The 27,772-nt window shown below is 46.3% G+C and overlaps 2 protein-coding genes across 7 annotated transcripts; one reads left to right on the top strand and one right to left on the bottom strand.

The window, feature by feature from the left end:
- Window positions 1-334: 334 nt before the first annotated feature.
- On the top strand, window positions 335-13,283 carry fcho1 (FCH and mu domain containing endocytic adaptor 1). 2 transcript variants are annotated; one of them, XM_085927732.1, is made up of 27 exons: window positions 335-435; window positions 2,734-2,769; window positions 4,392-4,483; window positions 5,749-5,823; window positions 6,018-6,159; window positions 6,250-6,402; window positions 6,547-6,651; window positions 6,876-6,974; window positions 7,044-7,140; window positions 7,256-7,376; window positions 7,437-7,461; window positions 7,624-7,684; window positions 8,072-8,253; window positions 8,326-8,350; window positions 8,490-8,540; window positions 8,635-8,686; window positions 8,860-8,972; window positions 9,062-10,114; window positions 10,184-10,290; window positions 10,416-10,611; window positions 10,681-10,795; window positions 10,872-11,027; window positions 11,097-11,229; window positions 11,335-11,531; window positions 11,803-11,867; window positions 12,271-12,438; window positions 12,540-13,283. In XM_085927732.1, the coding sequence occupies exons 2-27, from the start codon at window positions 2,737-2,739 to the stop codon at window positions 12,566-12,568; spliced, it is 3,645 nt and encodes a 1,214-aa protein (XP_085783858.1). In that variant the 5' UTR covers window positions 335-435; window positions 2,734-2,736; the 3' UTR covers window positions 12,569-13,283. The 2 variants fall into 2 exon arrangements, with proteins under 2 accessions (XP_085783858.1, XP_085783856.1); XM_085927730.1 differs by having other exon boundaries at window positions 8,860-8,984; window positions 12,540-13,278.
- On the bottom strand, window positions 12,995-27,372 carry rfx2 (regulatory factor X, 2 (influences HLA class II expression)). 5 transcript variants are annotated; one of them, XM_085927733.1, is made up of 18 exons: window positions 27,186-27,372; window positions 21,330-21,438; window positions 21,076-21,165; window positions 20,373-20,455; window positions 20,029-20,296; window positions 19,094-19,168; window positions 18,473-18,654; window positions 18,231-18,350; window positions 18,017-18,135; window positions 17,833-17,951; window positions 16,107-16,219; window positions 15,760-15,911; window positions 15,593-15,690; window positions 15,382-15,531; window positions 15,088-15,296; window positions 14,861-15,014; window positions 14,746-14,788; window positions 12,995-14,675 (listed from the first exon to the last, which is right to left on the bottom strand). In XM_085927733.1, exons 2-18 carry the CDS (start codon window positions 21,435-21,437, stop codon window positions 14,560-14,562), a joined length of 2,199 nt encoding a protein of 732 aa, XP_085783859.1. In that variant the 5' UTR covers window position 21,438; window positions 27,186-27,372; the 3' UTR covers window positions 12,995-14,559. The 5 variants fall into 5 exon arrangements, with proteins under 5 accessions (XP_085783859.1, XP_085783860.1, XP_085783861.1 ...); XM_085927734.1 differs by having other exon boundaries at window positions 20,373-20,422; XM_085927735.1 differs by lacking the exon at window positions 19,094-19,168.
- Window positions 27,373-27,772: the final 400 nt, after the last annotated feature.

Below are 27,772 nucleotides of genomic sequence, written 5' to 3'. Positions count from 1 at the left end.
GGACGCCCTATCTTGCTCATTCGATTCCTATCTCGCACACGCCGAACTTGCTGCTATTACAATATGTAGAGTAGCATGAAACTAAAATGAATGTACGCAGTACATTGGCATCGTACTTGACCATTTACAGCAAAAGAAGCCGATATAAAATAAGTAAGGCCGTCAAATGAACCAATCAGATCCTAGTATTCACTCTCGACCACGCCCTGCTACCGCTGCTATGCCTACACGGTTATCTATGAGTGACGGGGCAGTTAGCCAATCGTCGTTGTGCACACTGGAATACGCCGCTCGCCCGCCCGCCCGCCCGCCCGCTCGCTCGCTCGCTCGCTCGCTCATTTCTACTACGACTGATGTCATCTACCAGACCGTTGGATGGAGCCTGCTGAAACATTGGGGGAGCATAATGCAAGATAAACGGAGTCGTCTACACAGGTAATTTGTGAACACATTTAATTTGTGAAGGTGTCGCTCGGTTTGGTTTATGTATGGCTGTGACAGCGCTCCAGTTGACACGGTTGTTTGCTAACGCAGCAAAAGGTGCTCTTCACCTGAACACGCAAACATTAGAGTGTACAAAATGGATGTGCAACCACACTTTAAAGTTCAGTGTGAGTTCCGTTGTAGAGAAACATGTTTTGTTTATTGGGGTGCACAAGTGTTCAAAGTGTGTAGATCAAATGAAGTCAATATTCAAACGTGATGACAGTTTCAGTGGTGCTATTGAAAGATCTCATGATGGAAATTTCCAAATTTACACAGTTCATAATTTTCATGCACTCGTGGCAGCGTTACTAAATGAGCTCCAATTTGTCTTGTGATTCTGCCATCGGACAAATAGTTTCACATTCCGATTTTCCGTCCTTCTTGAACAAATTGCTACTTGCAAATGCTACTCACATGGTTAGAAATTCAATATTGGGTTTCTGAGCTAGCTTCATGGGCCCAAAAAGTTTTTTTTTGGTCCATCTGGTGGTCACAATTCACTGATGCAGTTGACATCAAAATGTCACTCAATTGCATTGCTTATGATTTCAGAATGGAAGACCCAGGTCTTCATTTTATTTCTTCTTTTAGTACAGGTAGAGGACATTGGAAAGAGCTCTTTGTTTGCCAAGGTCTTCTTAATTGAATGGACTGGCCTATTGCTGGCTTGCTGAATAGTTCTTAAGAGCAAGAATGTGCACATGGTTACAGTCATGCCAAGTTGATTGACCTTACCCAATGAATTTCAGGATGCTTTCTGTGATCTCTGGAAAATGGAACTACTTGAATGCTTGAATTGTGTGACCATATTCTGCAAAAAGAGTCAAATGTTTTATTGAAAAGCAAATTGTGTTTCATCTGCTTGAGGCTGTGAAAATGTCCAGCCAAGGTGCCTCTCCGCCACAGATGGTATCCTGGGGCTCTGTGGTTCTGGCTCTGTTTCTGGGTTACTAGTTCATTAATTGCCTCACTCTGTATGATGATCCATTTGTATTTTCGGGGGGGAATTGAGAAAATAACAACCCACTCACAAACCACAACTGAACGCCACAGTCATTAAATCCGACAGTCAATGGCCACCAGTGTATACAGGCTTGTTGAGCTGCTGGTGCAAGCCATGTCGGCCTGGCTGGCTGGCACATGGCACGCACAGGCAGTAGTGCTGTATTGACAAAACTACATTCAGGCAAGGACAATGGCCAGACTGCCTGGCCTATCTCTGATTTTTTTTTCTCTCTTAGTCAGTATAAGAAAAGTCTTTTCTCCATTTCATGAATGAAGTATTTTATTTCATTTCCATACCAAAAGAAGCATTATTGGAAAAGGATCATGCACAGACAAATGAATTACTACCAAAGAAATGTTACTGGACGGATGCAGGATTCCCGCTCAGTCCGCCAACGCAGCGGCTGGCTAGCAGCTTCTTTGAAGGTGTGACACACGTGCCACACAAGCTGCCGTTTGTTTTCATGTTAGGAAATTGCAGCTGACTGATAAACGAGGCCTGACACAATATGCCATGCTTTGCCAAACTGAGGGACGCGTGACGTAATGCGTAGTGAAGGTTCCCACTTAAGTGCAATTACTACAGTGTTGTGTTACAAGCTAACAGAAACGACCTCTCAACCAAGGCGACTTTGTCAACTGGAAAATACATAAGAATCTTTCTTAGAAACGACGCTTCTTTCATGTTCTTCTCTCCATGGTTGTATTTTGTCTGTCCTTATCCTACTGATTTTACTTGAAGGTTTTTTTTTTTACTGCTAGCAATCTGTGTCGTGTTAGACAGTCCAAGTTTGGCTTCTACTTTGGAATGTCTCCACTTGTTTATTTCTTTGACTGCACCATTTTGTTTTAAGATCTAAAGTGGTTCACCTCCATCGCTTATGGAAGCAGGTGGAAGGAAGGCTTTTGTTTTTCAATTCCGACGAGTTGATGACTGAAGTTTAAACCACGCAAGTACCAAGAGTAGACCCACGCATGAATGGTCTGCTCCTTGGTGGGTCTTCCACTCCTCCTCTCTCAGCCTTTTTCCATCTTGTGGGATTTTCTTCTGAAGTCTTTTCTTAATTCCCCAGGATCATCCCTCCTCCACCGAATGTGTCTCCCGTGTTTTCATGAAGACATTGCTATCTTAAACCTTCACAGCCTTTACAACACAGTCTCAGTGGAAAAAAAAACTTGATACCAAAACAACCATTGCAAAAGATTTCTAACAAATGTACTTGCTTTCCTCTTCTGTTACAGAGCATGATGATGGCTTTCTTCCAGAACAACTTCTGGGTGAGTGTCTCAATAGCTGCAAAATTGATGGGGAGAAAAAAAAAAAGAATTTTATCTTACTTTCATGTGTTTTTTGAATGACTACATTTAGCACATCTCCATGATATCCATTATTTATATTGCTCAACATGTTTCAAACAGAATGGCATTACTGAACCACAAGAATTGATCAAAATATGCATCATCAATTGATTAGGCGAATTCTTTTTTTTTGTGCCCATTTCTCATGTTATTCTATCTCAGCCTGTCTTGAATTTGCTCGGATCCTATTTTCAGTGTTACTTCATGAGAAAAGTTGCCCTGTGGAGATTTTCCACCCCCCATACTTTCTTTTCTCCTTTCAGTGTCTTCATTATGATGGTAATGGGCTCCCTCGTGCGGAACCAAAATGCTCAACTTCATTAAGAAATGTCTCATTGAGACTCATTGCATTTTTTTCTGCAGTTGCTCAAACATTGATAACGATATTGTAAATATATTTTTAGCTTTTTTTCTGCCTCACAAATATTAGATATGAGGCTAAAATAACCCGCCCGAGGATTTACCATCTGTGTTCATTGTTGTCGCCAAGAAGTCTTGAGAGAAAAAAGCTCTGCTGAAGGAACAGCGGATTAATTGCTAACTTCTGATCAACACATCAAATGTCCATTAAAAAAAAAAAGACACATGACCTCACAATCGGTCCACATCAATGAAATAAAAATGACAAAGCTGAAGTTGCCTACTCGTGAAGTGAAAGACCAAATTTGAGTCTGCCGTCGTTTCTGTCAATAGCAAACGCCTTGAGTTAATATTTGCGTCCATTTGCCTTTTCAAAGCGCAAGTTACGATTGTTAATATACAATCAGCAGGTACGGTGGCGTGTGTGTGTGTGTGTGTGTGTGTGTGTGTGTGTGTGTGTGTGTGTGTGTGTGTGTGTGTGTGGCTGTGTGTGGCTGTGTGTGGCTGTGTGTGGCTGTGTGTGGCTGTGTGTGGCTGTGTGTGGCTGTGTGTGGCTGTGTGTGGCTGTGTGTGGCTGTGTGTGGCTGTGTGTGGCTGTCTTGCTGTCTTTGAGTGGCAGCTCATCTGTTGCGAGGGCATCAGGTTGCAACAGCCGAAGCCTGCCAGCTGCTTACACAGGACAAATTCTTTGGGGAGTAATCAGCAGTCACTCCAAGCCCTTTCAGACAGTCAATATTAGATTGGAGCTCAGCCATTAAAACAACAACCAGTTTGGAGAATTGGCCAGTGGTGGAAGTCACAACTGGTTTTAACCTTAATAGCATTCAAGCATAAGGACTCAGCTCAGAAGTTGCATGAAAAAGTCATGAAAAGTGACAAAGCTGCTTCTTACTGGTGGCTTCCACCCAGAAGTGCTCACTGTTTGTTTTGCCAAATATGCATGTCTCCTTGCCATTCCAGGCATTCCCCCCCGCTACCTGGGAATTGCTCTGTTCTTCTCCCGTAGGGTCGATTCAAACTTGAGAACCTGTGTGTCTTCTGTGCACAATTGGCTCTTTGAAAAGGCAATGTCGAGATTTCTAGTCAAAACAAACGTACAGTGTGTCTTAAGCAAATGAGGTGTTGCAAGTTCAAATTTTGACGCCATTTTTTTTGTATTGGTGTTGTTTGTGCCCGGGCAGGGGGAGAAGAATGGCGGCTTTGACGTGCTTTACCACAACATGAAGCACGGCCAGCTGGCAACCAAGGAACTCGCCGAGTTTGTTCGCGAGAGGTAAACTTTGGGCCTATTTGTGAAGATCTGTGAGAGGAGAAATGGTTTTGGCAACCGTGATGTCATTTTCAGTCCACAGCCCTCCCTGAGCCTCTTTCATTCATATTCAAGGAAACTGTGTGTTTCGACCAGTTTTATTACAGTGAACATTTAATTCGAGTGTATGTTTGATAATATTCGATCTACTCCAATTAGCTGTGATTAAATTGAGACCCGTAATGAGCTTCCGCCAGGGAGGCACGCACACTCACTGGGAGATTGTGAGGACCTGCACACATCCCTTATCTGCTGAGACAGACGACAGACAAATCAGCTGCCAACCAACCGACCCACCAAAAGTCCATTATACGGGCCGTCCGTGGTGCTGATAAAGTACATCAGTCTTCAGCTGCCTCGTTTCTAATAAGACAACATATTTCACAGAAAAGAAAACCTACTGATGTTGTTGTTGTTGCAGTCTGTCGAAAAAGGTGAATTGGACAGTGAATCCACCTGATAAACAAGTCTGATGTTGACAATTAAGAATCTGAGCGTCATCCAGGAAGCATGTCCCTCTGTTTTGGGCTAGTTACATCATAAACACCCCTTTTTTAATTTGCATTGTGAATTCAGAGAGACAGCACAAGACTGAAGCATTTGTTCAAAAAAGCATCATACGTGTGTTTGTATTCAACTCCGAAAAGTGGTTTCTCTCCCCCCTTTCGATATTTGGATCAATATTGCTGTCTTCTTTGCCCTTGGGCTCTACAGATTTCTTTTGAAACTTTAATGTGCATCCTTTCTCAATTGGTCCATGAATCATTTCAGCATGGCTTATAATTCACTGACCTAGCCTAAGACTTTCTCTGATGTAAAATCTGCATTCAAAACATGTGGCCTTGATAACGCTGCTTTCGGAGTATATCATTAAGTGACAGGAATCCAAACTAAAGATTATGCACCAGGAATCGAAACGAAAGATGATGTACCAGGAATCGAAACGTAAGATGATGCACCAAGAATCGAAACTAAAGATTATGCACCAAGACTCTGAACTAAAGATTATGCACCAAGTCTCCTCGTTGCAGTTTTGCTCTGCAGATGTGCACACACACACACACACACACACACACACACACACACACACACACACACACACACACACACACACACACTCACGTGTATAGGGCTGAAAGGTACTGCAGTGTTGAGGTTTCCATGACTACCTTTAAATAAGAGCCAGTCACCGTGTGATATTGTGCTGATGTTGGGTGTTTCCCCCCCAGAGCTGCCATCGAGGAGACTTACTCCAAATCCATGGGCAAACTGGCTAAGATGGCCAGCAACGGAAGCCCGCAAGGGTGAGTGAAAAGACAATTCATCGTGGAGCGTTGGAAGGGCGCTTTAGAATTTCCTTGACATGGCTGCGTATGAGACATGGATGAGTACCATCTGCTCAACCACATTTGTCCCTTCTGTACTGATGAATTCATCCAAGTACTTACACCATATTGTCATTTCTGCTGTTTGTGCTATTTTTTTATTTTTGGGCCAGGACGTTTGCACCCATGTGGGATGTATTCAGGGTGTCTTCAGACAAACTGGCTCTCTGCCATCTTGAGCTCATGAGAAAGATGAACGATCTCATTCGGGATATCAATAAGTACGGTGATGAGCAGGTCAAAATTCACCGCAAGGTATATCCAACATACGCATATCGGAATGCCCAACTTCAAAGTCTTTTCGAGGTGATGATGTGTGTCAATATATTGTGCGTGTTTTTCCAGACAAAAGAAGACATGGTGGGGACTGTGGAGGCGGTGCAGGCACTGCAAGTTCAGAGTGGCCACCTTCAGAAGTCCAAAGAGGGTTACCATGCCAAATGTTTGGAGCTGGAGAGGCTCAGGAAGGAGGGAGTGCCGCAGAAGGAACAAGAAAAAGTTAGTTCTTACTTCTTTTTCAAGGACTTTAAGCAAAGTTCAAAACAATTCTTTTTTCTTTATTTTTCCCAATTGATATTGGGCTTTTTGAGTAAACAATGTTGAAATAAAGTTTGATTGTCTTCTCTCTCTCTCTCTCAAAAGGCGGAGCTGAAGTCTAAGAAAGCAGCAGAATCATTTGCACTGTGTATTGAAAAGCACAATCGAGTGGGAGGAGAGTTTGAACAAAAGATGAACGAGTCTGCTCAGGTCAGCTCTCATTCCGAGACCCCTCTGCTCGTTTTTAGGGGGAGGTGTGTGGAAAAAAAATAGATTTAGGTATTCTTAAACTCCCGCTTCATATGGTCTGTCATGTCAAATCATTAGTCAACATTATGCCCCCCCCCCTAAAAAAAATAAAAAAAATAAAGAGATCTCAGAGCACCCGGAATAAAATCCAAAAGTCTAATTGCGTGTCTATTGTGTTTTTGTAGAGGTTTCAGGAAATTGAGGAAGCCCATTTGCAACAGATGAAACACTTGATTAAAGCTTATTTCCACTCCATCGAAGACACTCATGTACAAGTTGGCCAGGTATGCTTTGCAACATCTCAGACCTCATGTCACACATTATTTGTTCGATGATTTTCTGCTCTTCTGCAGGTCCATGAGGAATTCAAGCAAAATGTCGAAAATATTGGCATCCATACGCTCATCCAGAAATTTGCAGAGCAGAAGGGCACTGGCAAGGAAAGACCCGGTAATTAAGTCACTGAATATTTCTTAAGTTGCGAGTACATTTGCATTCTGACTAGCTCCTGTGTACAATACGAATTTCCCCAAAAAGTCTTTCTATGTGTGCGTGTGTGCTGCAGCTGTCGTCACTTTTGAGGAGTACATGACCGCCATAGCACCCATAGAGGGCGGAAAGAAGAGTCGGGCCAAAGCCTTCCGGATCCCCGGACTGGGCAAGCGGGACAAGGAGCCAGACTCCACGTAAGCACAACCGTCCGTCCTTTTTTCTGCTGCCTTTAATCTGTACAATTTGTTTTGCAGGGATTCTGCTGTGACTGAGATAGCGGTCAGTATTCCATTTTATTCACATGGAATGTTTACGAAATTAAAATGTCATGTGATGAAACTGTTGCTTAAAATCATCAAGAATTAATTGCTGCTTTATATTTTTGTCAGGCTGTTGTGCTTGAGTTTCTTGGATTGTGGTTTTTTTTTTTTTTTCCTTCAGAATTCACCGTTCGATGTAGATGACGAAGGATTTGTCATACGAGCTGACGGCGCTCAGAACGATATCCTTTTTCTGCTCCAATCATTTGGACACGCTGGGATGTTGAGTCACGGCACGTTTATGGTTGCTAACGCTGGCTCCCCTCCAAATGCTTTTCTCAGGGTGAAAATAGAGACAAGAAGTGCTTGCTGTTTTGCAAAAAATCCTCTCCTACCCATACTCTGATGTGCAATTGCCCGAGTTACGCTTCTGCACCTTTTTCTGCATCTGCTTGGACTTTTTTTTCCTTTCTCTCCAAGGTCCCAGTACAGGAACTTGGGCAATATAAACCGATCGTGCTAGTTCTTTTTCTTAGTTGACGGTGATGTGCTCACTCGCCTTTCTATTCTGCGGATTCTTTTCATGTGCTATTTGACACCGCAGGCTTTTCCTTGACTCTTCTTGTCACGCTGCTCTAAAGAGAAGGACAATAACTTCTATTCCAGCGACTCCGACTTTGATGATGACGAGCCCAAGAAGTTCCAGATCCAGATCAGACCGGTGGCCAACAGCTCCTGCGGCAGTGCCGCCGCCCGTGACAAGGAGTTAAAAGCTACTGTGGAAACGCTTACCCTGCCACCCAACAGAGGGGTGGGGAGATATAGTTTTCATCTCTCAAAAAAAAAAAAAAAATACTAAAATAGTTTTATCTTTTTCTTTCAGGTAAAAGTCAAAAGGCATCTTTCCAGTAAGTGAATGTTTCTATGGGATAACCATATAACCATCAGGGAAAAAAAAGAAATGAATGAAAAAAACAAAGTGTTTCATTGAAGTGTCAGCAATTTGATGGTGCAAACTTGAATTATTCAGACTGTTTGTCTTGACAGGAAACTCGAGCACAGGCGGACGTACAGATGACGAGGGCACCTCTTCTCGAGGTTTGCTTATCTATGATGTCGTTTGTTGCTAGCCTTCGCTGTATTTGTTTTGTGTGGAACGCGTGCTGAGTCACATTGTGTTTTGTAATTATAGATGGTGACCAGGAGGCCCTGCGCAGGTCAACTTCCAGTCCAGATCACAGCAGGTGAAATGAGCTCTGCTCTTCTTATCTTCTCATTCTAGCTTATCTGTTGCAAATGGTGATCTTAGTCTATGCAAATGCAACTCACATAAAATCACCTGTGTTAGCGTAACCTTTTTTTTTTTTTTTTTTTTTTTTTTTTTTCTTTTTCTTTCTTTTTCCTCCCTCTTGAACAGATTGAGTTCTACAGCATCCGGTAGCGACAGTCTGTTTGGGCCGCCTCTTGAAACAGCCTTGAAATTCAAAAGCTTTAGTGGTCGGGGACAGCTCCAAGAACAAAGTTCCTTTGGTGCCTCTGAATGTGAGAGAAACACATTTGCTAGTTGACTTTGGAGACATTAACTGTTGGCTTTTTTTTTTTTTTTTATGTTGCACCAGATGCTGCCTTTTCATCAGACTCTTCCTCACCAGAGAACATTGAGGATTCGGGTTTGGACTCGCCCTCCCTCCAACCGCTCGACCCCTCCCCTGAGCCGGCGGGCTGGGCGGCGTGGCCTCCCGTTTCACAAAGCAAAGAACAGACACAAATACGAGGGCGACCTGCTGCTGACCCTTTCCTCTCAGCCTTCTGTGAGCCCTCCCCTGCTCAAAGTCCCCATCCGCAGGATGACCCCGTGAGCGCCGTCGGTTCTTCCCGTTCCTCGAGACGCCCCTCAGACGTGGACTCCTCTTCGGCCGGGCGCTTCTTCCCTGCTTTCCAGCAGTCCTTCCCCTCAATGGAGATGGAGTCGGCGGCGTGGAACTGCAGACATCACCCCGAAGATCCCTTCTTTGCCGCTTTTGACAGGAACGTCACACAGGAGAGCTTCAACTCGGCCGACGCCTGGCCGCGCCATCCTCCGCGCCCGACCCAGGAAGGCCGAGGAACGGAGGCGCGGGGGGACCCCTTCTCCATCCCTGGCGCTGACACCAAAGCGCTCCCGCCCCCTTCTTCCTCATCCACTTCATCTCATCGAAAAAACAGAGAGAGAAAACGAGACCGAAGCCTACCGCCGCCGCTTTCTTCCGATGACCCGTTTGCCATCACCATGATCGGAAGCCCCACCCACCAGTCGTCACTGGCTGCGGCGGGAGGAATGATCCCACATAGCAACAGCAATAAGCTCACATTTGATAACAACATGGAATCTTTTGCTCCATCGCAGCCAAAGAAGGAACTTGCACTTTGGAATTCTCTCCATAACCCATTTAGCGAGGGCTCCTGCGGACAGCCCAGCAATTCCAGAGCAAACGAAGCGGCACTAGGGAAAGGGGATTGTGTCGGCGGCGAGAGGAGAAAACATCGCTCGTCAGAGAGCGAACCTCGCCGGAACGCTCCTCCGCTCACGAGACATTCTGGCCCGCAGGAGGATCTTTGTTTCTCCACAGACAAAGACCAAGACTGTCTGGACATCAACACGCCGCTGCCTTGCAGTGTCATCTCTCACAAGGGTATGGATTTCCTCAAGCTAGTATATCAGGCAGGTCACATGTAAAGGTCAATTGCAATGTCTTCACAAGGTACCAAGCACAACTTTCGACATCCGTCGGCTGACGTGGTCACGGCTGCTCTTTCCAGGGCCAACAAGAGCAAGAAGAGCGCCAATCTACTCAGCGGCACTGACAGAGTAAGTAGTCGGGTTTTTTGGGGGGGGGGTTTTGTCAGCTGCATTTATTTTGCCACTTGTGTGTTTGGAGCGGTTTTTTTCTCAGATGGAAGAAAATGATTTTAATGATTGGCACCCTTCCTCAGTCCCGGTCGTTGTGCTCCTCGCCTTTGCCGGAGCCCAGCCCCTCCCTCACCTCCTCGTCTTCCTCCAGTCCCAGCGAGTGGGGGCCTCAATGTAGGGACGTTGAATGGGCAGGACAGAACCGAGCCCCCAGCCCTGCCCGGGTGCGACAAGCCTCGCCTTTGCCCTACCCGCTCCAGGACCAGCCGGCAAGAAAATGTAAGCCAGAGAAATTCATTCCGTGATGTAGTCTTCACCTGGAATGACTTTTTTGCAACTTGTTTCCAGCGCACCTGTCTCGAGGCCCCAGTCCCCTTTCCCTCAGCATCCAGGAGGCTTGGCCCGTGGCCGCCGCCATCACCGAGTACATCAACGCTTACTTCAAGGGCGGACAACACAATCAGTGAGCTCGACGTCGCTTTCATTGAACGGCGCCGGTCCTCCGCTGTCAAATGACAAGCGTCTTGTCGTTCCTCTAGGTGTCTGGTGAAGATCACAGGCGATCTGACCATGTCCTTCCCAGCAGGCATCAGCCGCATTTTCACCGCAAAGCCCAACGTCCCTGTGCTCAGCTTCCGACTGGTCAACATTTCCAAAATAGACCACTTCTTACCCAATCAGAAGCTTCTCTTCAGGTTTGTATTTTTTTTCCTTGCTGTCATTTCCGGAATGCAGCGCACAGAACGCTCTCTATGTGCACACAGTGATCCGTCTCAGAGTGACCCGGAGGCCCGAGACTTCTGGTTCAACATGCAAGCCCTGCAGGTGTACTTGCAGCGGGAGGCTGAACTCAACCCCCAGGCCTCTTACTACAACGTCGGACTGCTCAAGTATCAGGTAAGATTGATCTTTATTCGTGAGATCAATATTTGTCATTGTTTTTGTCAAAGATTGCCATTATTTTGTCCCGCTGGTGTTTCATAGTTGTTGATGAACGTGCAGGTGTCATCTCAGGATCCAGCCCGGGCTCCTCTCCTGCTGTCGGCGGAGTGTCAGCGCAGCGGCACAGTGACCCGGGTGTCGCTGGACTACCATTGCTGTCCCGTCACAGCGCCGTCCACTCAGCTCACCGCCGTCCAGGTGCTGCTGCAGTTGGACCACACGGCGGCCGACCTGCAGTGTCAGCCGCCTGCCTCCTGGTGAGCCCAGCACAATTGGAAAATGACCTGTCCGTTTCATCAGGAAAATATTCCAAAGGAATTATTGGCAGCAGTGTTGAGGAAGTGGCAGAGTCCCAGTTGGCACTGAAAGCTGTCAACACGCTCAGCTGGACGGGGCCCTTAGTACGTTTGTTTTGAGGGCTGCTCTAGAAGCTAAAAATAGTAACTGCAGATGACAACACGGCCTTTGGACGACGAGAGAGAGAGAGAGAAGGTCAAAGAGTCAGCGAGTGTTTTTGTGCCTCTGCAGGAACGCCGAGGAAAGACGTCTGCTGTGGAAGCTTGCCAACCTCTCGCCCACCAACCACAGCAAAGGTCAGAGCTAAGAGGGAGGAAATTAAACAGCTTAACATTTCCCCCCCCCATTTCCAATCTGCATAGTTTTTTTTCCCATTTATCATTGGCAGAATTCCCTTGATGTCGTTGTGGTGCAAAGCAGATCTTAAGTCGCTCCTGCAAAGCGTGCGTCGCTTTGGAAACTGCTTTATTTATTGTATTGGTTAAAATGGGAATGTTAGGGTTAGCAGTGTTGCATACTGTAGAAATAGAAGCAGGAATCTCGGAGTAAGCGACAGCCGTGCAAACAGTTTTGGACTTGCCTATGGATTCCATACGATGATGTCAAAGCATTTTCCCTCACTTTCAATTCTATCAGTATTTTTATACGACGCGGCCATAAAAAGGACGCAGCGGATCTGACTGGATTGTTTGCCAACAGGCTCAGGGACTCTGTGTGCCAGCTGGCAGTGTTTGGAGGTCCCTCGCGGCCCCCCGCCCAACCTGGCCGTTCAGTTTGTGGGCTCCGGGGCCTCTCTGTCAGGCATGGACGTGGAGCTGGTCGGCAGTCGCTATCGCATGTCGCTGGTCAAGAAGAGATTCGCCACAGGTGATGCCTTGATTTCTACCCCCAAAAATTGCTTATGTTTTTTTTTTAATGGACGGTATATAATGAATAAAACCTATTTTGGCACTTTTCCTCTCCAACAGGAAAATATATGGCAGGCTGCACCTTGTGAACATAATGGCATCTTTGGAGCTTCTGAGACGTTTGCTACCTGGTCAATGTTGAAGGACCACAAGCACTTAATTGTGACACTGTTTCTGCTGCGTTGTTTTCTCGTGTGTTCATTTTTCCTGGAGAAAATGTTCTTCCTTGTTTCATCCCTTTATACTACTGGACTGCAAACTAAGCTAAACGTTAAAAGTTGACTCTTGGTGTACAGGGAAGCATGTATTGAGTGATAACTTAAGCATATTCTGAGTGGCAATTGAACACTTAAGTGATCTAAAGAGTAGGAAGTGATTGAACAGGGTCATTCTTCTTCTCTACCTTAAAAAAAGGAAAAAGAAGCAATGTTTGCATATCTGCTGTTTGCTCCAAAAGGAGGCTTTGTGATATTTAATAATAATAATAACAACAACAACAAAAACAATCCATGTAGTCGTCTTTGATTTACGCCAGTTTATTATAATTACACATTGTGACCAGGTACAAAATACAACTGAATTAAGCAGTTTACCAACCACCATGTGTCCTTGGGCTAGATAAAGTGGCGCTTTAAAAATACACAAAATAAGGGTTCAGTATACTTGTAAGAGGACCCAAATCTAGTTCCATAAAAAAAAAAAAAGAGTCATGGGCCAAAGATCTAAAACAGTCTTACAAAACATTAAAAAGAACAGCCAGAAATGAGCTTTTCAAACGCACTTAAAGGTAAAGGACAGACAGGAGTACATCTCAAAAAGCTTTAAATAAGTCAGTACAAAAATGAAGGGGAGAACACAAAGAATAGTTCATCTAACTACGAACTATTCTTCATACTTAAATCAATCACACGCAAAGTCTTATTGGTTACCAAACTTTTTTTTTTTTTTTTTTCCTTCTTCAGATACAATGAGGAGAGAAATGAGGCCACTGAGCACACGTTCTACATAGAAAGATATACTGAATATATAATTTAGTAAAACAGTAATCCTCTGCTAAGGCGCTCTGAAACAGGCCTCAAGATTCTGGGTTGCTACGACAGGTCTGTAATGGACGACAACTATTTACACTCAATGCCACATTACGTGAACTGAGAAATCGATTGAGGTAAAACACAGTAACTTGCCCTTTGGTTACCAAAAATGAAAGCAAATGCAACTAGATCTGCCGCAAAGCCGTTTGTGTTTATTCGCTCTCTCATTTAAGGTCCATCCATTATCTGTAACGGGGGTTGTGGGCGTGCTAACCTAGCTTCATCGGGCAGCAGGTGGGTTGCCAGCCATGGAATCAAACCCGCACACTCTGAACTGTGAGGCGGACGTGCTAACCAGTGCTCCGCTGATCTTCACGTTTAAGACCATTCAGTGCAGTATTAGAACGAGTAATGCCCCCCAGTATTGCTTGATTGCAGATCTAGTTTCATGTTGGCAGTTTGGATAACCACAGACACACACACACACACATACAATGGCCAAGGTGCTGAGGCTTAAGGTCCTTTGGGTCCATCAGTTGCATGTTTGTTTGTTTTTTTTCCCATTTTGTGAGCTGCAAAGTGCAGCAGAGGCCACAAGTAAACACACACACACGTTCACACCTCCACTTTTGCTTGGATGAGGTTTGCGGACGATACATTCATAGTGCGGTCGAGGCACAGCTGAGGGGACAGCCTGACATCTAGAGTGATGGGTTGGTTCCAAGTTAGCAATCTAAGGCACTCAAATGACACCATGGCACAGCTAATTGAATTCAAACAAGCTGAATCGTAAAAAAAAAAAAAAAAACACTTGACCACCGCACACATGGAGTTACACCCATAAAATAATGGACTGCACAAAGTCATTCACAGTTGCACAAAACAAAAAGAGAATATTAGTTGTGTGTTGAGATTGCTTCCTTGGAAAAGAAAAGGCAGCAAGCACTGTTAGCGTTGCGAGGACTGACATCACAACCACTTGATCAAGCGGCCAAAAATGTACACGGGCCGAGGACGCCGCCATGTCAGCCCAATGGACTGGAGCGGCCTCACATCTCCTGCAGAGGGTGACTCATTTCGATGCGCTCCCGCTTCACGGCCGGCTCACTCCGGGACACGTCGGCGTCGCTACCCAGGTCACTCAGCTCGTCCGAGAAGGACACGTCTGACAAAGTGGAAAAGCTTGGATGAAATCTCCTTTGTACACTAGCGTATACTTTGAGTTGTTGTTTTACCTTTTTCGATGAGTGATGGCATCATGGAGCTCAGGTCACTGAACTGAGATTTCAAAAGAGAGAAAAAGTTGAGTTTGAAAGCCATCTAGGTGACATCGGGCAGAGTTTCCCTCACCTCCCCCATGACAGCGATGGGCGTCTCTCCGGTGGCCTGAGCTACGCGGTGCTCCACCAGGTAGAACATGTACTCGTCGTACAGTAGGCGGATCAGGTGGAAGGAACCGAAACTGGCGGCGCTGCGCAGAGTCAGGTCTCGAATGACCATGGAGCTGCGCGAGGAGGCGGGGCCAAAAGTTAGTCCGACGGGTGTGTATCTCTCAATGTTGTCAATGTGGCGCGTACCTGTAGAAGGACCATTTGAGCAGAAACTGCCGCGCTGCCTTGGGGAAGCTGGGGCTGCCCTGGTGGGGCTTGAGGACCTGAGTGACCACGTTGTCTAGCCAAGTGGCCCACTGGTCCAGAGAACTCTGCTGCTGCAGGGTGACTTTGAAGTCCTGCTCCAGACGCTGTACCACGCTCTCGTCGCACTGGCACACCCACGACGCCTGCTCCTGTAACACGCCACACGCACGCGAGGCGTCAACAAAGAGTGCGCCGGCTATTGCTGACTGTACTCAAGAAGATGCCGTCCACAACCTGGACGTTAGCAAAGTCAACCCGGTTGAGGTCGGAGAGCATCTGGTTGATCTGTGAGGTGTTCTGGAGGACGGCGCGCGCCGCCTGGGCCAGGTGGTTGAGGCTGGTGTAACGTCTCAGCGTCTGCGCAAAGGCACTGACCACCGCCACCTAGGTACCGCCACGTTAAGGTTCAATAACATTCTTCTCCCCAAAAGGCATCCGTGCTCACCTTAGTGCGGATGATTTCTTGAGGGAAGCTGGTCATGGCGTTAGTCAGCCATCCCTCCAGACTCTTGGCAAAGTTCCTGATGGCCTGAGTGAGAGTGCCTGCAAGAAGAGAAATTGCCTTACAAAAGTGCATCTTCGTTCCTGACGAGTAAATATTGGACGACTGACTGGGGACAGGGCGCAGCACATCTGGGATGAGGATCTCCACCAAGGCCTGGTAGAGGATGTGATCGCAGCTCCTCATCCATAGTCGAACCGGTTCATATTTACAAAGATTGACCAGTTTCTCTCTGGGCAGCGCACCTTCCAGTTCATCATCACTGCACAAAAGTTGCACGTTTTAAAAATCCTGCAGTTGTTCTCTCGCTCTTGTGCACCAACAAGAGATTGACGTGTATGTATATCTATATATATTTTTATTCTAAACTGGGTCTGGGTGAAATTTATACTCAAAAACAATCTTCTTAAAGGCCTGTGGTATTTCAAGCCTTGTTCCTTCCTGTGTGTGCTCTGACCTGCTGGCGATGGTGGTGCTCCCGTCACTAGATGTCGCTGTTGAGTACCAAAAGGTCTGCCAGAGTTTCTCAATGTAGTGGAACTGGAGGTTCATCACCACATCCAGTGTGGCCTGCAGGGAGGGGAGGAAGAGGGAGGAGGGTGGGTGGGTGGAGCAACATTGAGAGGCGAACCATGGCAACCAGACACACAACACAGATCCTGCAGGCAGGCAGCGCCCGCTCACTGTGGGCCCCGGCTGCTTCACTTGCCAGCCAGCGGGAACGCAGCACATCAATCATGGGCACCATCCCCAAAGGTCACATTTAGGTTTCATCTCCGCTTCAATTTTGAGCTGAACTTCCACACATTCCTGCGCCACTGGCAATGTATTTGCCCGTGTGCAAGAGAATGTAGAGGCTAGTTCACTTAAATGTGACACATGAGGAGGAATTCATACAAGAGGACCACCACAATTCGACTGCCTGTCTAAAAACAGGAATAGATCTTTTTGCTGAGCTGTTATTTACCGCAGCAAATCTTCTCAGACATTGGCAACAGTACAATGAGTGTGTGTGCGCGCGCTAGCTGCTGGATCTTTTTACACAGCAGTGTAGGCTTCGATCACAAGCTATGTTTTTGAGTCTCCTTAGCTGTCGCCATGGCAACCTTGTTTACAGTTGCCCCCAGCAACAGGTCAAACACAGAACTCCAAAACAAAAAGGAGAATTCCCCATCCCCCTTTGTACAAGCGCACACTTTTTGGCCTCACAGGAAAAAGAACATAAAATGAAAAGAAAAAATCATACTGAGAAGAAAGTACACATAATAACAGTGACGGCCATGCATTGGTTATGTTCTGGGGCGTAAATCTAAATGTCACTCAAACTACACACATTTTAATGCATTTTACTGAACACCTCTGTCTTTCAAAATCTGATTTCAATTGAGCATTTCTAACTTTGGAGGCAGATAAGGAGAGCCCTCGGCTAATGAGATAACCGGTCACGCTTGGTTCCAAATGAAGGGGAACCGAGTCAGCGGCGTGAACATTAAACACGTGGAGTCCAGGAGCGGCGTGAGAGTGGCACACAAAGGCGGAAGGCCGCCAGCCCGTCCGCAGACAAGGCAACACAAAGGCTCACGGGGAGGCCGCCACAAAGACACCGACATGTCCAGCCAGCGCGCACAAAGGTTAATTGGCATGTCTTAAAAGGCGGCCGCCCGCTGCTGGATGAAAAGAAGGCTGGAACAAAAGGAGCATGAGGAGGACGGACAAGGGAGCCCGGCGATAATGCCATAAAGCTGCTTGGCTGGATGGCTGGCTGTTTGTCAAGCCCCCTGATTGTAACGTTTCTTATTATTATTATTTCCCTTTTTCCAGGCAAATCAATTGTCACATAAATGATGTTGTATTTTTTGCAATTCATCTTTTCCAAAATCTCACCATTTTATCAAACTTTTGTGTGGAAAACATTTTCCATTTTGAAGCGCAGTGCTCATGTGACAGTAGTACACAATATTAAATGGAGCTTTTGTGTATTTTAATTGGTCATAATGGTGGAGGAGAGTCAAGTACCTCTCAGTCTCGTTAAGATTTGAAACGTTCCGCTGTTTGGACAACATCTAAGACAACATCTTCAGGCTATTCTTAGCCACCATCGGCAATCACATATTCACTGAACCGCTGGCAAGAAGAAAAGAGGAGCTAACGTGCGATTTTGATGAGGTACGGCAGTCACCTACCTCGCAGTGGTCTCTGTAGAGGCTCTGCAGCTTCTTCATGTCATTCAAAGTGACGCGCTCCGGCAGAGGCTGAGTGCCCACGTCAGGAGCGGGAAACTCGGGCAAACTGTGGGCCGTGTCTGCGGCGAGCGCACGGTCAATCACACAAGCTATCCAAATGACGTCATTTTGCTGGCGCACTGACCGATGTACTGCTGATGGTGTTGGCTCTGAGCTGCCACCGACTGTTCCGGAGTGTTGTTACAATGAGAGTTGACGCACAGGTTGTCGGGCATTCCGTCCACCTTCTGCAGAGGTTTGAACCTACATGGGCACCGTAGAAGAAAAATGACACTTGCGCCTTAGAACAAGCAGTCGTGACGTAATTGCATTAGGATCTTGGAGCTGAGAATGGTGACCTTTGTTTCTGGTGAACGGGCTGCTGCCTCATGGCCATGTACTGGGTGTCCTCTTGCAACCGGTTGAGCGGAGAGTCTGGCTTGACCCGAATGCCATAATAATGATACTTTGAGTTGCCTCTGGATGATGGAAAAGAGGCCCAACGGATGTCATCAGACTAATCAGAGTCATTAGCGTGTCACCGATGCCTACGAGCGTCATCAAACGTGCCTCGTGGCGACTCGATGACCGACTTCCGTACCTGGTTCCGAGGCGCCGGGTCCTGAGGCCCATGAAGACGGAACGGATGAGCTTGCCAAAAGAGGCAGCATTGACCGGATCTAGTTTCTGCTCCTGGCAATGGCGCAAGTAATGGTTATAGAGGGAGCAGCGGGGCAGGCTCACGCCCTCCGCCGTCTCGTAGTTGTCCAGCAACCACTGGAGCTAAAAAAAAAAAAGAAAAAAATGAAATAAAATGGGAATCAGACAATGGAGCACAACAAAGGTGAGGCAACACACACAAACAGCAAAGGAAACATTGATTTTTAACGCCACAAACACCCGCCCTGTCCGTTTTCTTTCAATATGACGGCAGGCGGTGTTAAGGCTGCTTCGGACAGGCTGTTTGTTCTGAGCGGATCATCGTTTTGTACAAAACACAATTATTGACGGAATAGGTACATTCATGCAGAGTCAAGGAGTGACAGCCTATGAAAGCAGAGCAGGGATGAATAATATCCAAACAATAACGTTGCTGTTGTCAGTCAAGCCGCAGCGGTCACCGCTGCCGCGTTCCACTTTACAAACACGCCGCCTACAAAATCAGCCCCGAATTTCACATGTTCTCATGTCCTTTTTCAAAGAAACTTCCAGATGGACTTACATGGCTGTTGAGCAGGCTGCTTTTGTGACTTGCAATTCCTTCAGACTTTTGGAGGTTTTCAATCGCCATTTCAAGCTAAAGAAAGAAGGAGCATGCAAAAAAAAAAAAAAAGAAGGAGGGGGAGGAGGCAAAAGAGAAAGATACAAAAAAAAAAAGAGAGAGTCAGAAATAAGCAGAAGTACATTAAAACACAAAAATAAAGATCAAAGGAAATAAGACTGTTAGCAAGCAGCCAGATCTGGTGCATTTCCATTCAAATGAGTCAGTGTTGCCGCCAAGACCAAACAAAAGCATGCAAATCAAGGGGCCGAGAGTTTAGTTGGCTCTGGCTGGCGCTCGCTCACAAACTCCAATGTATGCAAATAGGACCCACAAATAGGGCCAAAGGTCACGTCAAGCTCAGAGACAATAGGGCAGCAGTGTGGCAACTTACCAAACAAAGCAAAACAAAGCCCCCAATACACTGATGGACCTATTAAGTGATTTTTTTCTGATTGGTAAAGGGACGACGGGGACATTGATTTGAGCCGGAGGAGGAATTCAAGTCCCAAAGAAAAGACGAGCTAGCGCAGCCAACTGGAGACATAGAAGAAAAAGGGGGGGGGGGGGGGGGGGGAAAGAGGAGGCTCCGTTCCAAGCCCTAAGAATGCTCTCGAGGGCTCCTGGCCAAATGGTAATGAGCCCCAGGGGTTGTTTTGTTTCGCAGGGCGCACAAGTGCCTGTGAAAAGTGCTGAAACGAGGCACGCTGGCTGAATTATTCAAGACAGTGTCCCCGTTTTACAGGCTGTCTGCGCGACCGTACCACGAGGAACAGGACATTGTCCTTCTTACACTGTCTGTGGGATCCTGCAGCACTTTTTTTAGGCGCATTCTCAATGTGACTCAACTAGCTGTCTCCAAAAAGTTCCCGTTCATTCGAAGGCATGTCGCTCACCATGGCCGAAGAGGAGCGAGAAGAGTGAGATATGTGGTTGCGGCTTCCTTCCATGTTTCCTCCGTGGATCAAATAGGTGCTGCCGCTGGAGATGATATGGCTGCTGCTTACGTCCATGGCGATGCCCACCATGCTATGAGGCGGCACCCCGCCGCTGGCGGAAGAGACCACGGTGGCCACGTGCGCTCCGCCGGCCTGCGAGTCAAAGTAGGACCCCCCGCTGCTCTGACCGTACAACTGAGCCTCTGGGTTGTAGTAGGCCGTGCGACTGTGACAAATCACATCCACGCGAATAAAAGACCAATATTGACTTGGATGTGGAATGGTGTTGTAAGAATGCTTACATTGTCCCATTGGTGTAAACAGCTTCTCCGCCTTCCCCGACGTAGTGCACCTGGGACGGATAGACATGCTGTGATTGCTGCACCTACAAAGAATAACCATAAATACAACACAGGGCAATTTTAAACCCTAATTTTGTTTTTCAAAAGAACATGGAAAGGGCCAAGTGAGAAACAAAATGTGTTGCTATTGAACGTATGTAGCGTTAAACAGATTGGTTAATATTTATTTAAAAAAAAAAAAAATGCTGCTAGTTGTCCCATCGCAGAAGGCTGCTGGTCTCCTCATAGACAGAAGAAGCCACAGCAAAGCCGGTAAGACAACATTCATGCGAGGAGTTCTGTCGGGGAATGTTTAAGCAGCGTTGCAGTATTCATTTCCACAAACGTGCAGCAAAGACTGATGCCATCAGACAATAATAGGTGAGAGCTATAGAATTGCGCAGGCAGCATGCCGACCGAGATCCTGGTCCGAGAACGGCTGAGAGTATTTGATAAGAAGAGAGGTAGGTGCAAAGGCAGCGGGCCAGGCTCAGCCACAGAAAGACACTCGTGAGCAGAGAAAGCTAGCGTAAACATTCAGCTTTCAATCAGCAGCTTTCAGTTATGGGAGCAATCGGTGTGCTCGCTACGTCAATTGTGGGCCCGCTCCAACTTTGTCCATGTTCACAGCACTGTATATGTACGCATGTACAGTACTGTGTACCTGAGGTGGAACCTGTTGAGCCCTGGATACTGAAAGCTGCTGTACTTGTCCTCCTTTCTGAACTGAGCCTGTGGCTTGTACCAGCGCTCTCTGTGTAAATAAATACAAGACACATCTGTTACAAACCGAGCCACCCATTGTTGTACTGTATTATTTTACGAGGAGGATTTATTCAATGAGAAAGAAAACATTGATATTTCCCAGACTGGTCTGTCCCACTTCCAGCCAGCTCGCTTGCGTCGGTAGCGTCGTACCTGTTGGGAGGCCGGGACGGGCTGCACGACAGGGGCCTGGGCCGACGATGACGTACGCAACGCCGCCACGCTGGGCGATGTGTCGGAGCCGCCCTCGGAGCTCTGCATGCTAGTATTTAGGAGAAATGAAGGGAATGTTCATTGTTGTTCATTTTACAGTCAAAATAAAAAAGATTTGGCCACTTCCTAACCACCCAAAAAATAGGAAGCACTCAACTTTCCACAAAGGCTTGGCCCCAAAAAGTGGAGAAAACTGAGCAATGGTGGCCATGAAAGCATCCAAATGAAGAAAAGTATCATGAAAATGACAAGAGGTCCTGATGATATCCAGCGCTTGTTTGGAACCGGAGCCAGGGGGGCAAATAATCCAGCTGATGTGAGGAAATTCCTCAATGCTTTGCAAACGTATTTTGGTTGCCATGGTGAAAAATCCATAGCAACCACCCCCAACTCAAACCTCCCCTCCCTCCCTCCCTCCCTATTCACCCCCGCCAACCAACCAAGCAACCTCCGCCTTTCTTGCACAAGAACTTTGGAGTGTGACTGCAAAGAGCTGAGTGGGGGAGGAGGGCAATGAAGATGCTCCAGGGTGGGCTGAGATACTTTCATTTAATGAGCAGCCTTTAAGACAGTGACTTGGACATTGTGTAAGTACGATGGAAGAACATCCATAACTCAAACGGGCCAAATTGAGATCATGGAGACGTCCCCCCCCGAAAAAGTTTCATTTGTCACTGAATTTCATATTCACAGTCTGCTGTTTGTAATGCATTTTGGCCTAGCTCCAGCGAGTGGAGGAAGTATGTCTTCTTCAAGATAGAAAACAATACATGATGTGGGTGTGCCACTGCTGGCTTTTCCGCGAGACCAAGCCATGACTAACACACTGAAAGAGTATGTTGAAATGTCACTGGGCGCGTGCGTGTGCGTACGTGTTTCCGTGTGCGTCGATTTTCAAACAACACTTGGTTTGCAATTGCACATTGAAATCTTGACTATGTGTAACTACCAAATGGCGTGTAAATCAAGTTTTAAATACGCTTGTAACGTCACATTAGCCTGATAGTTTGTTTCATGCATTTAGTCCATTCAAGGGCTGGATTTATGATGGATAATGAAGTGTGCCAAATTGCTATGTTAAAAAAAAAAAAAAAAAGGGAATCAGGGGAGGCTGTCGCAGAAGGTGAAAAGTCATGCAAACTCCCCCCCCCCCCCCTCTGTTCACTCTGAAAAGTACAACACTGCAGGAGATGAGGAACACCAGTGCAAAACGCTACTCGGGACGGGACGCCCCGCCGTTTAGGGCCGGGCTGGCATTTGACTTGTTCATGCCGCTACTGGCTGACAACTGGAAACAAATCAACAACAGCCTTCCAGTAGTTGCTGAGTTTTGAAAAAAACAAAACAAAATAAAAATACTTTTGATAGGCTTATAAAAAGCTCACTAATTCTATAATGCAGACAAGATTTAAAAGTGACAGTTGAAAGTTTTTAACAGGACTCAATCAGAGCAAAACACATACAGATGTTGAATGAAATGAAGTCTTGGCTCGTGTTTGCACTGGCTCACATTGTTTGCAGAGCAACAAGCGTTGCCGCTGGCAACACCGTCCACTCCCGTTTCCAGGAGCCTGTTGCTAAGCGACCAACAGAATACTTCCCAAATCAAACAATGCCATCCCCCCACCTGATCCGTCTATCTCGCACTAAGTAGAAACTTACAACAATAAATACGATGTAAGCTATTCATTTCAGACACCGGGAGACGCACGGGGTGCTCTTCCTGGGGTGGGTGCTATTATTAACAAAAAATGTGTCCACTTTGTGCTGCTTTGGACTTGATTGAAGAGGACAGGATGAGGAGCTGGCTCGCTGCGGTGGTCAAAGGCAGGAAGGAGGAATGTTTAAGTCATCAAGTGTAAAACAAGTCTATTCTTCAAGGTTGCTTTGCGTCGGCGCCAACTCCAAACTAATCCCAGCCAAGTCAGAGCGTTCCAAAGTTACTTTGACCGGTGTGTTGTTCTTGTTGAAACGGGAACAGACACGTGTTGAATTTAAATACAGACGTCAGTGAGGGGGGCATGAAGAGGCAACAGAAATCACAATCGGTTGCCCAAATTGAAAATATTCATTTGCACGCTTTCGTTCGACAACTTTCCGACGACAGATTTCCGAGCACTTTTGATTTCACAAAATGAGACAAAAGGCTGCATTAAGATGATGGAGATTTCCACAACAGAGGCCGTCTCATTAATTCACGGCTAATCCAATGGCAGTGGCTTGTCGGGCGGGGTGCAGATGGCAGGAAAGAGTCGACGTGAGCCAATTGCCACCTCAGGTCATCAGCAAAGCAACCTGTCCACTCTGTCACCATGGCCCGAACAGTGTCACAGCCAGATCAAAATGTTGCTATGGCAACGGTGCGTTTGGCCAAGCGCTACGCTAGCAACTTGCTCCCTCCCCCAACGCTGTACCTCTTCTAACCCTTTCCAGATTTCTCCAACTACCCTGTCAAGCCACTGGACCCCGCCTACCTCCTTCTCGGGACTGGCCACCTGAGACTAGCCAAATCATAGTCTGTTCAACTAAATTAAGTCTAGTCTTATCACCGAACCCATCTTATGTCAAATAAAATGAACGTTTCTTTTGTCTTATTTGAAAGAAGATGAAGAAGTAGGAATACAAGAAGAAGAATGGAGCACAGCCACAGTCGTCATGGCAACTAACTTTGCAAAACAAAAATAATTTACAAGGAGCGTTAATCGGCAAAAATTGGCTCCAGTGTGAGGCGGGACGATTTATGAATGCAGCTGGGGATTTCATTTTTCATTCATTTTGCATTTTGAAAGTTGAGTGGAAGAAGGGCGGGAAACGTGTCTTGTTAAACCAACGCTCTCACAGAAGCAAAGTTTTGAGGCCGACTAAACATCTTTGACCAAAGCAGAAAGTCCATTGAAGAAAGGTAGAGTGAGTGGAAAATGGGGGGGGGGGCGGCTCCCTCCAGTTCTCCCCGGCAGAAAGAGGGGGAGGCAATGTTCATTGTAATGCAAATGTCACTGTTTGTGGCAGGAAATTTAATTAGCAGTTGTGTAGCCAGCATACATACAAACAGGTGGAATGTAAAGAATGCCCGCAGATAGAGAGAAAGGAGAGGCATTTCGTTTGGCGACCAGTTTCAACATGTTGCAGCGTATGTACCAATCAGTGTCAACCTTTCTTTGGCATATGACAAGATGTGTTGCTTTGTATCCTAGCAACCAAAGCCCACAACCATTTGCAAGAATCACTCCGATCCCGCGGTTGGTTCCAGCCAATCTTAAGGGACTGGCGCGTTCATGAAATGTCCAAACAGCACAATTAATTTGCACTTAATAAGCCCCGCAAGGACGTGCTTTTCACTTCATTTCTGAGGCAAAAGTTGATTCCAGACAGCAAAGCGTGCAGAATTAGACACTTTAGGCGTCAAATCAGAAGGCAGCATTTTAGCGACTACGGAGCCAGCACTTCTCCCTGGGGCTGCGGCGGGCGGGCCTCGTCAAGATCGGCTAAATACAGCATCAGCAAACACACACGCGCGCAGATCATGTGACCAAAGGCTGTGACAGGTCACCTACTGTCCAAGTGACCGCTGCAGCTGTCCTCCTGAGAGCTCCACTTGACAACACACACAAGCATTCACAAAAATGGGGAGGCCCCATTAGGAACATTGTAAACTGTAAACGGGAGTAGTGAGTAATGAAAAAAGAAAAAAAAAATCTATGTTCATCCTAAGCGTCAAGGCGACATCCCATTGAATTGAATGATCCCATTGAAGCGCCTTTTATTTGCCAATGGGCCTGCCTGCCTCTGCAAGCACAAAGTATGCACTTTAACCGCACGGCCAGATGAAAATAACCTGATTAAAGCACGGCCATTGAAAAGAATAACATTTTGCCTTCTGCTTTCTTTCCATGACTTGGGTGTATTTGTGTGTCAAGTTGCCATGTAAACATAACACTGTCACTCTCATTGCCGGCTTTCTTGGCAGACCGCTTTTTTGGAAGGATTACTTCACATGTTTGCCGATATCTTTTCATATAGTACTTCTTTTTTACATAGACTACACAGTGGAACCTCAAAAGTCAAACAATGTGGAGTTCAAGCAAAACTTTCGAGGGAAAAACATGTCGCAATAGTCAAGCTAACCGAGTCGGTGGTTATGCAAGACGCCGGCAAACCTTGTGAGATGTAAGCATAACTGCAAGTGGTACGAGTATGGCCACTAAGTAATATGGGTGATGCTATTACACCAATTAAATTAATCAGAAGCTTTATATTTAAAAAAAACAAAACAGTCAAATCAATTCATGTCATTGTTGGAAGTGACCCAAACATACTATCATGATATATATTCAGTATTTATTTGTCGAATGAATGGGCCAAATTACAGCTTGCATGTTGCATAAATAAAAGCCTTTTGAGTGCAAGAGCACTGTTGTCATTTGAATTTGTGCTGAAAGTTTGAGTCAAGTGATTATGCAGAGCAGGGCTTAATTAGATACACTTTCATGCTGCAAAGATTCTTCTTGATGCTTCACTGGTAAGCAGCATTACAAATGACCGAGCACCTGACAGCTGTCTCTGAAAAGATCCTTCATTAGAATCACTGTCCCCCTGGAGACAAACAGAACAGACTCCCGTGGGGGGGGTTCAGGTAGGGAAAATGCGGCTGCCAGCTTTCACACTTCAAACGAATATTTTGAAGGAAAAAAAACAACATTCTAGATTCTATTGTAAATGACCCTATAATTGAAGGGCCATAAAGGTGTACGTACACACAATCTACATCTATTCTATGGTTTCACTTCAAAGTCGCAACATGCTTTATGTGATGTGTACGTGCATAAAATGGCTTTAGTGAAAGCTCAGTAGTAAGTTCTTTCGCCTTGTGTCTGGATGCATCACGTATAGTATGTTGTTGATCAATTTTAATCTGCTCTTTCATTTCATTAAAAGGTGTAGGTGTGTTTTGATCTGTTTACGTGTGCTTGAAGCATAGTAGAGGGGGAAAACTATAACAGTGAGTAACTATATCCACCTTTGGGGTTGGATCGGATGCCCCGCGAGAAACGGGGGTTCACCTTATACGCTTCAAGTAGAAAAGAACCAGCAGTGGAAAGGAACACCATAGCGCCACCTAGCTGAAACATACCAACGACTTGGACTTGTTTCTTGTGAATTGCGAATGGAGTTAACGAAATGGATCTTCATTCAGCATTCAAGGTGGAGATCAGGAGTTGATAAAAGCTGTCGTCGAACTAAGGACACGAGCTGACAACAACAACAACAAAGTTTGGGACTACTTGAGCCCGAGCCCCGGGGAGACTCTGCTAAGGATAGATAGCCCGGCTCTGCTGACACCTGCTTGAGTGCTCGACCGGATGGAGAACGCCACAGTTAAAAGTTATTCGAGCAAGACATGGCTGCCACTGACAAAAGACGTGGACACTTCAAACGGCGATGCTATTAGCATCAAGCTAAAGGCGAAGAGAGTTCCCTTCGTGCTGCCTGCCTGCCTGCCTACCGGCCGGCCGCGCACGAAAGCCAGCGAGAGCGCCCCACACCACACATAGCAACAAGTGGGGAAAGTCATGTTGAAAGCAGCCCAAGTTGGAAACAACAACGACGACGCAAACATCAGATGTGAAATCGACATTTGACCAAGTGACTGACAGTCATTGAGTGGAAGCGTCGGCTAACTGCAACACGGAAACAGCCTCTCAACTTCGGTTGTATCACGAACGCACGCACGCACGCACGATCGCCATGTCATCACGCCGTTCTTGAATAAAAGTCACTTTTGAAGAATATAGTCACCTTAGTTTGGCGAAAAGTTGTGCCTGTGTCTTTCTTGTCACTCGTTCGGTGACCTCCAGATGCTGCTGCGGCGGTGGCGGCTGCTGTTGCTGAGTGTTGCGCCCGTTGGCAAGAAACTGTCTCCACGGCTACAGTCACTATGGCGCGACGGGGTCTCGAGGCAACAGTTGCTACCCTGGAGTGTCGACGTCACGGTCCACTCTGTTCTGGGGGCGGGCCAAGTGACAAATCCCACCCACGGACCATTAAACTGTCAACTTGACCCCCACCACCGGGGGGCAGTCTTGACAAGCCAAGTGACGGCTCCTCATTGCGTAACATGCTCACTCAAGCCACAATGCAACAAATGTAGAATACTACTCAGACTGGTACTATTAAAATAAGAATAAATCCCACCAGTAGGAATGAATGCATTTTTTTTATTACATTCATAATGAAATCTTTCATGCATTCAAAACAACGATTCTCCCACTTGCTAGTTAAGGACAGTTCCCTAATGTTTCAGTTTGTAACTTTATTTCTGATTTGCAAATCTAGTCCTGATACCTAAAATTGTGATTATTACTGCTCAATGTGCGCTCCATCCC

Source organism: Syngnathus leptorhynchus, chromosome 13 (assembly GCF_054491065.1).
Source record: "Syngnathus leptorhynchus isolate UIUO chromosome 13, UIUO_Slep, whole genome shotgun sequence".
NCBI lineage: Eukaryota > Metazoa > Chordata > Actinopteri > Syngnathiformes > Syngnathidae > Syngnathus > Syngnathus leptorhynchus.
This window is presented reverse-complemented; position numbering and strand designations above follow the sequence as displayed.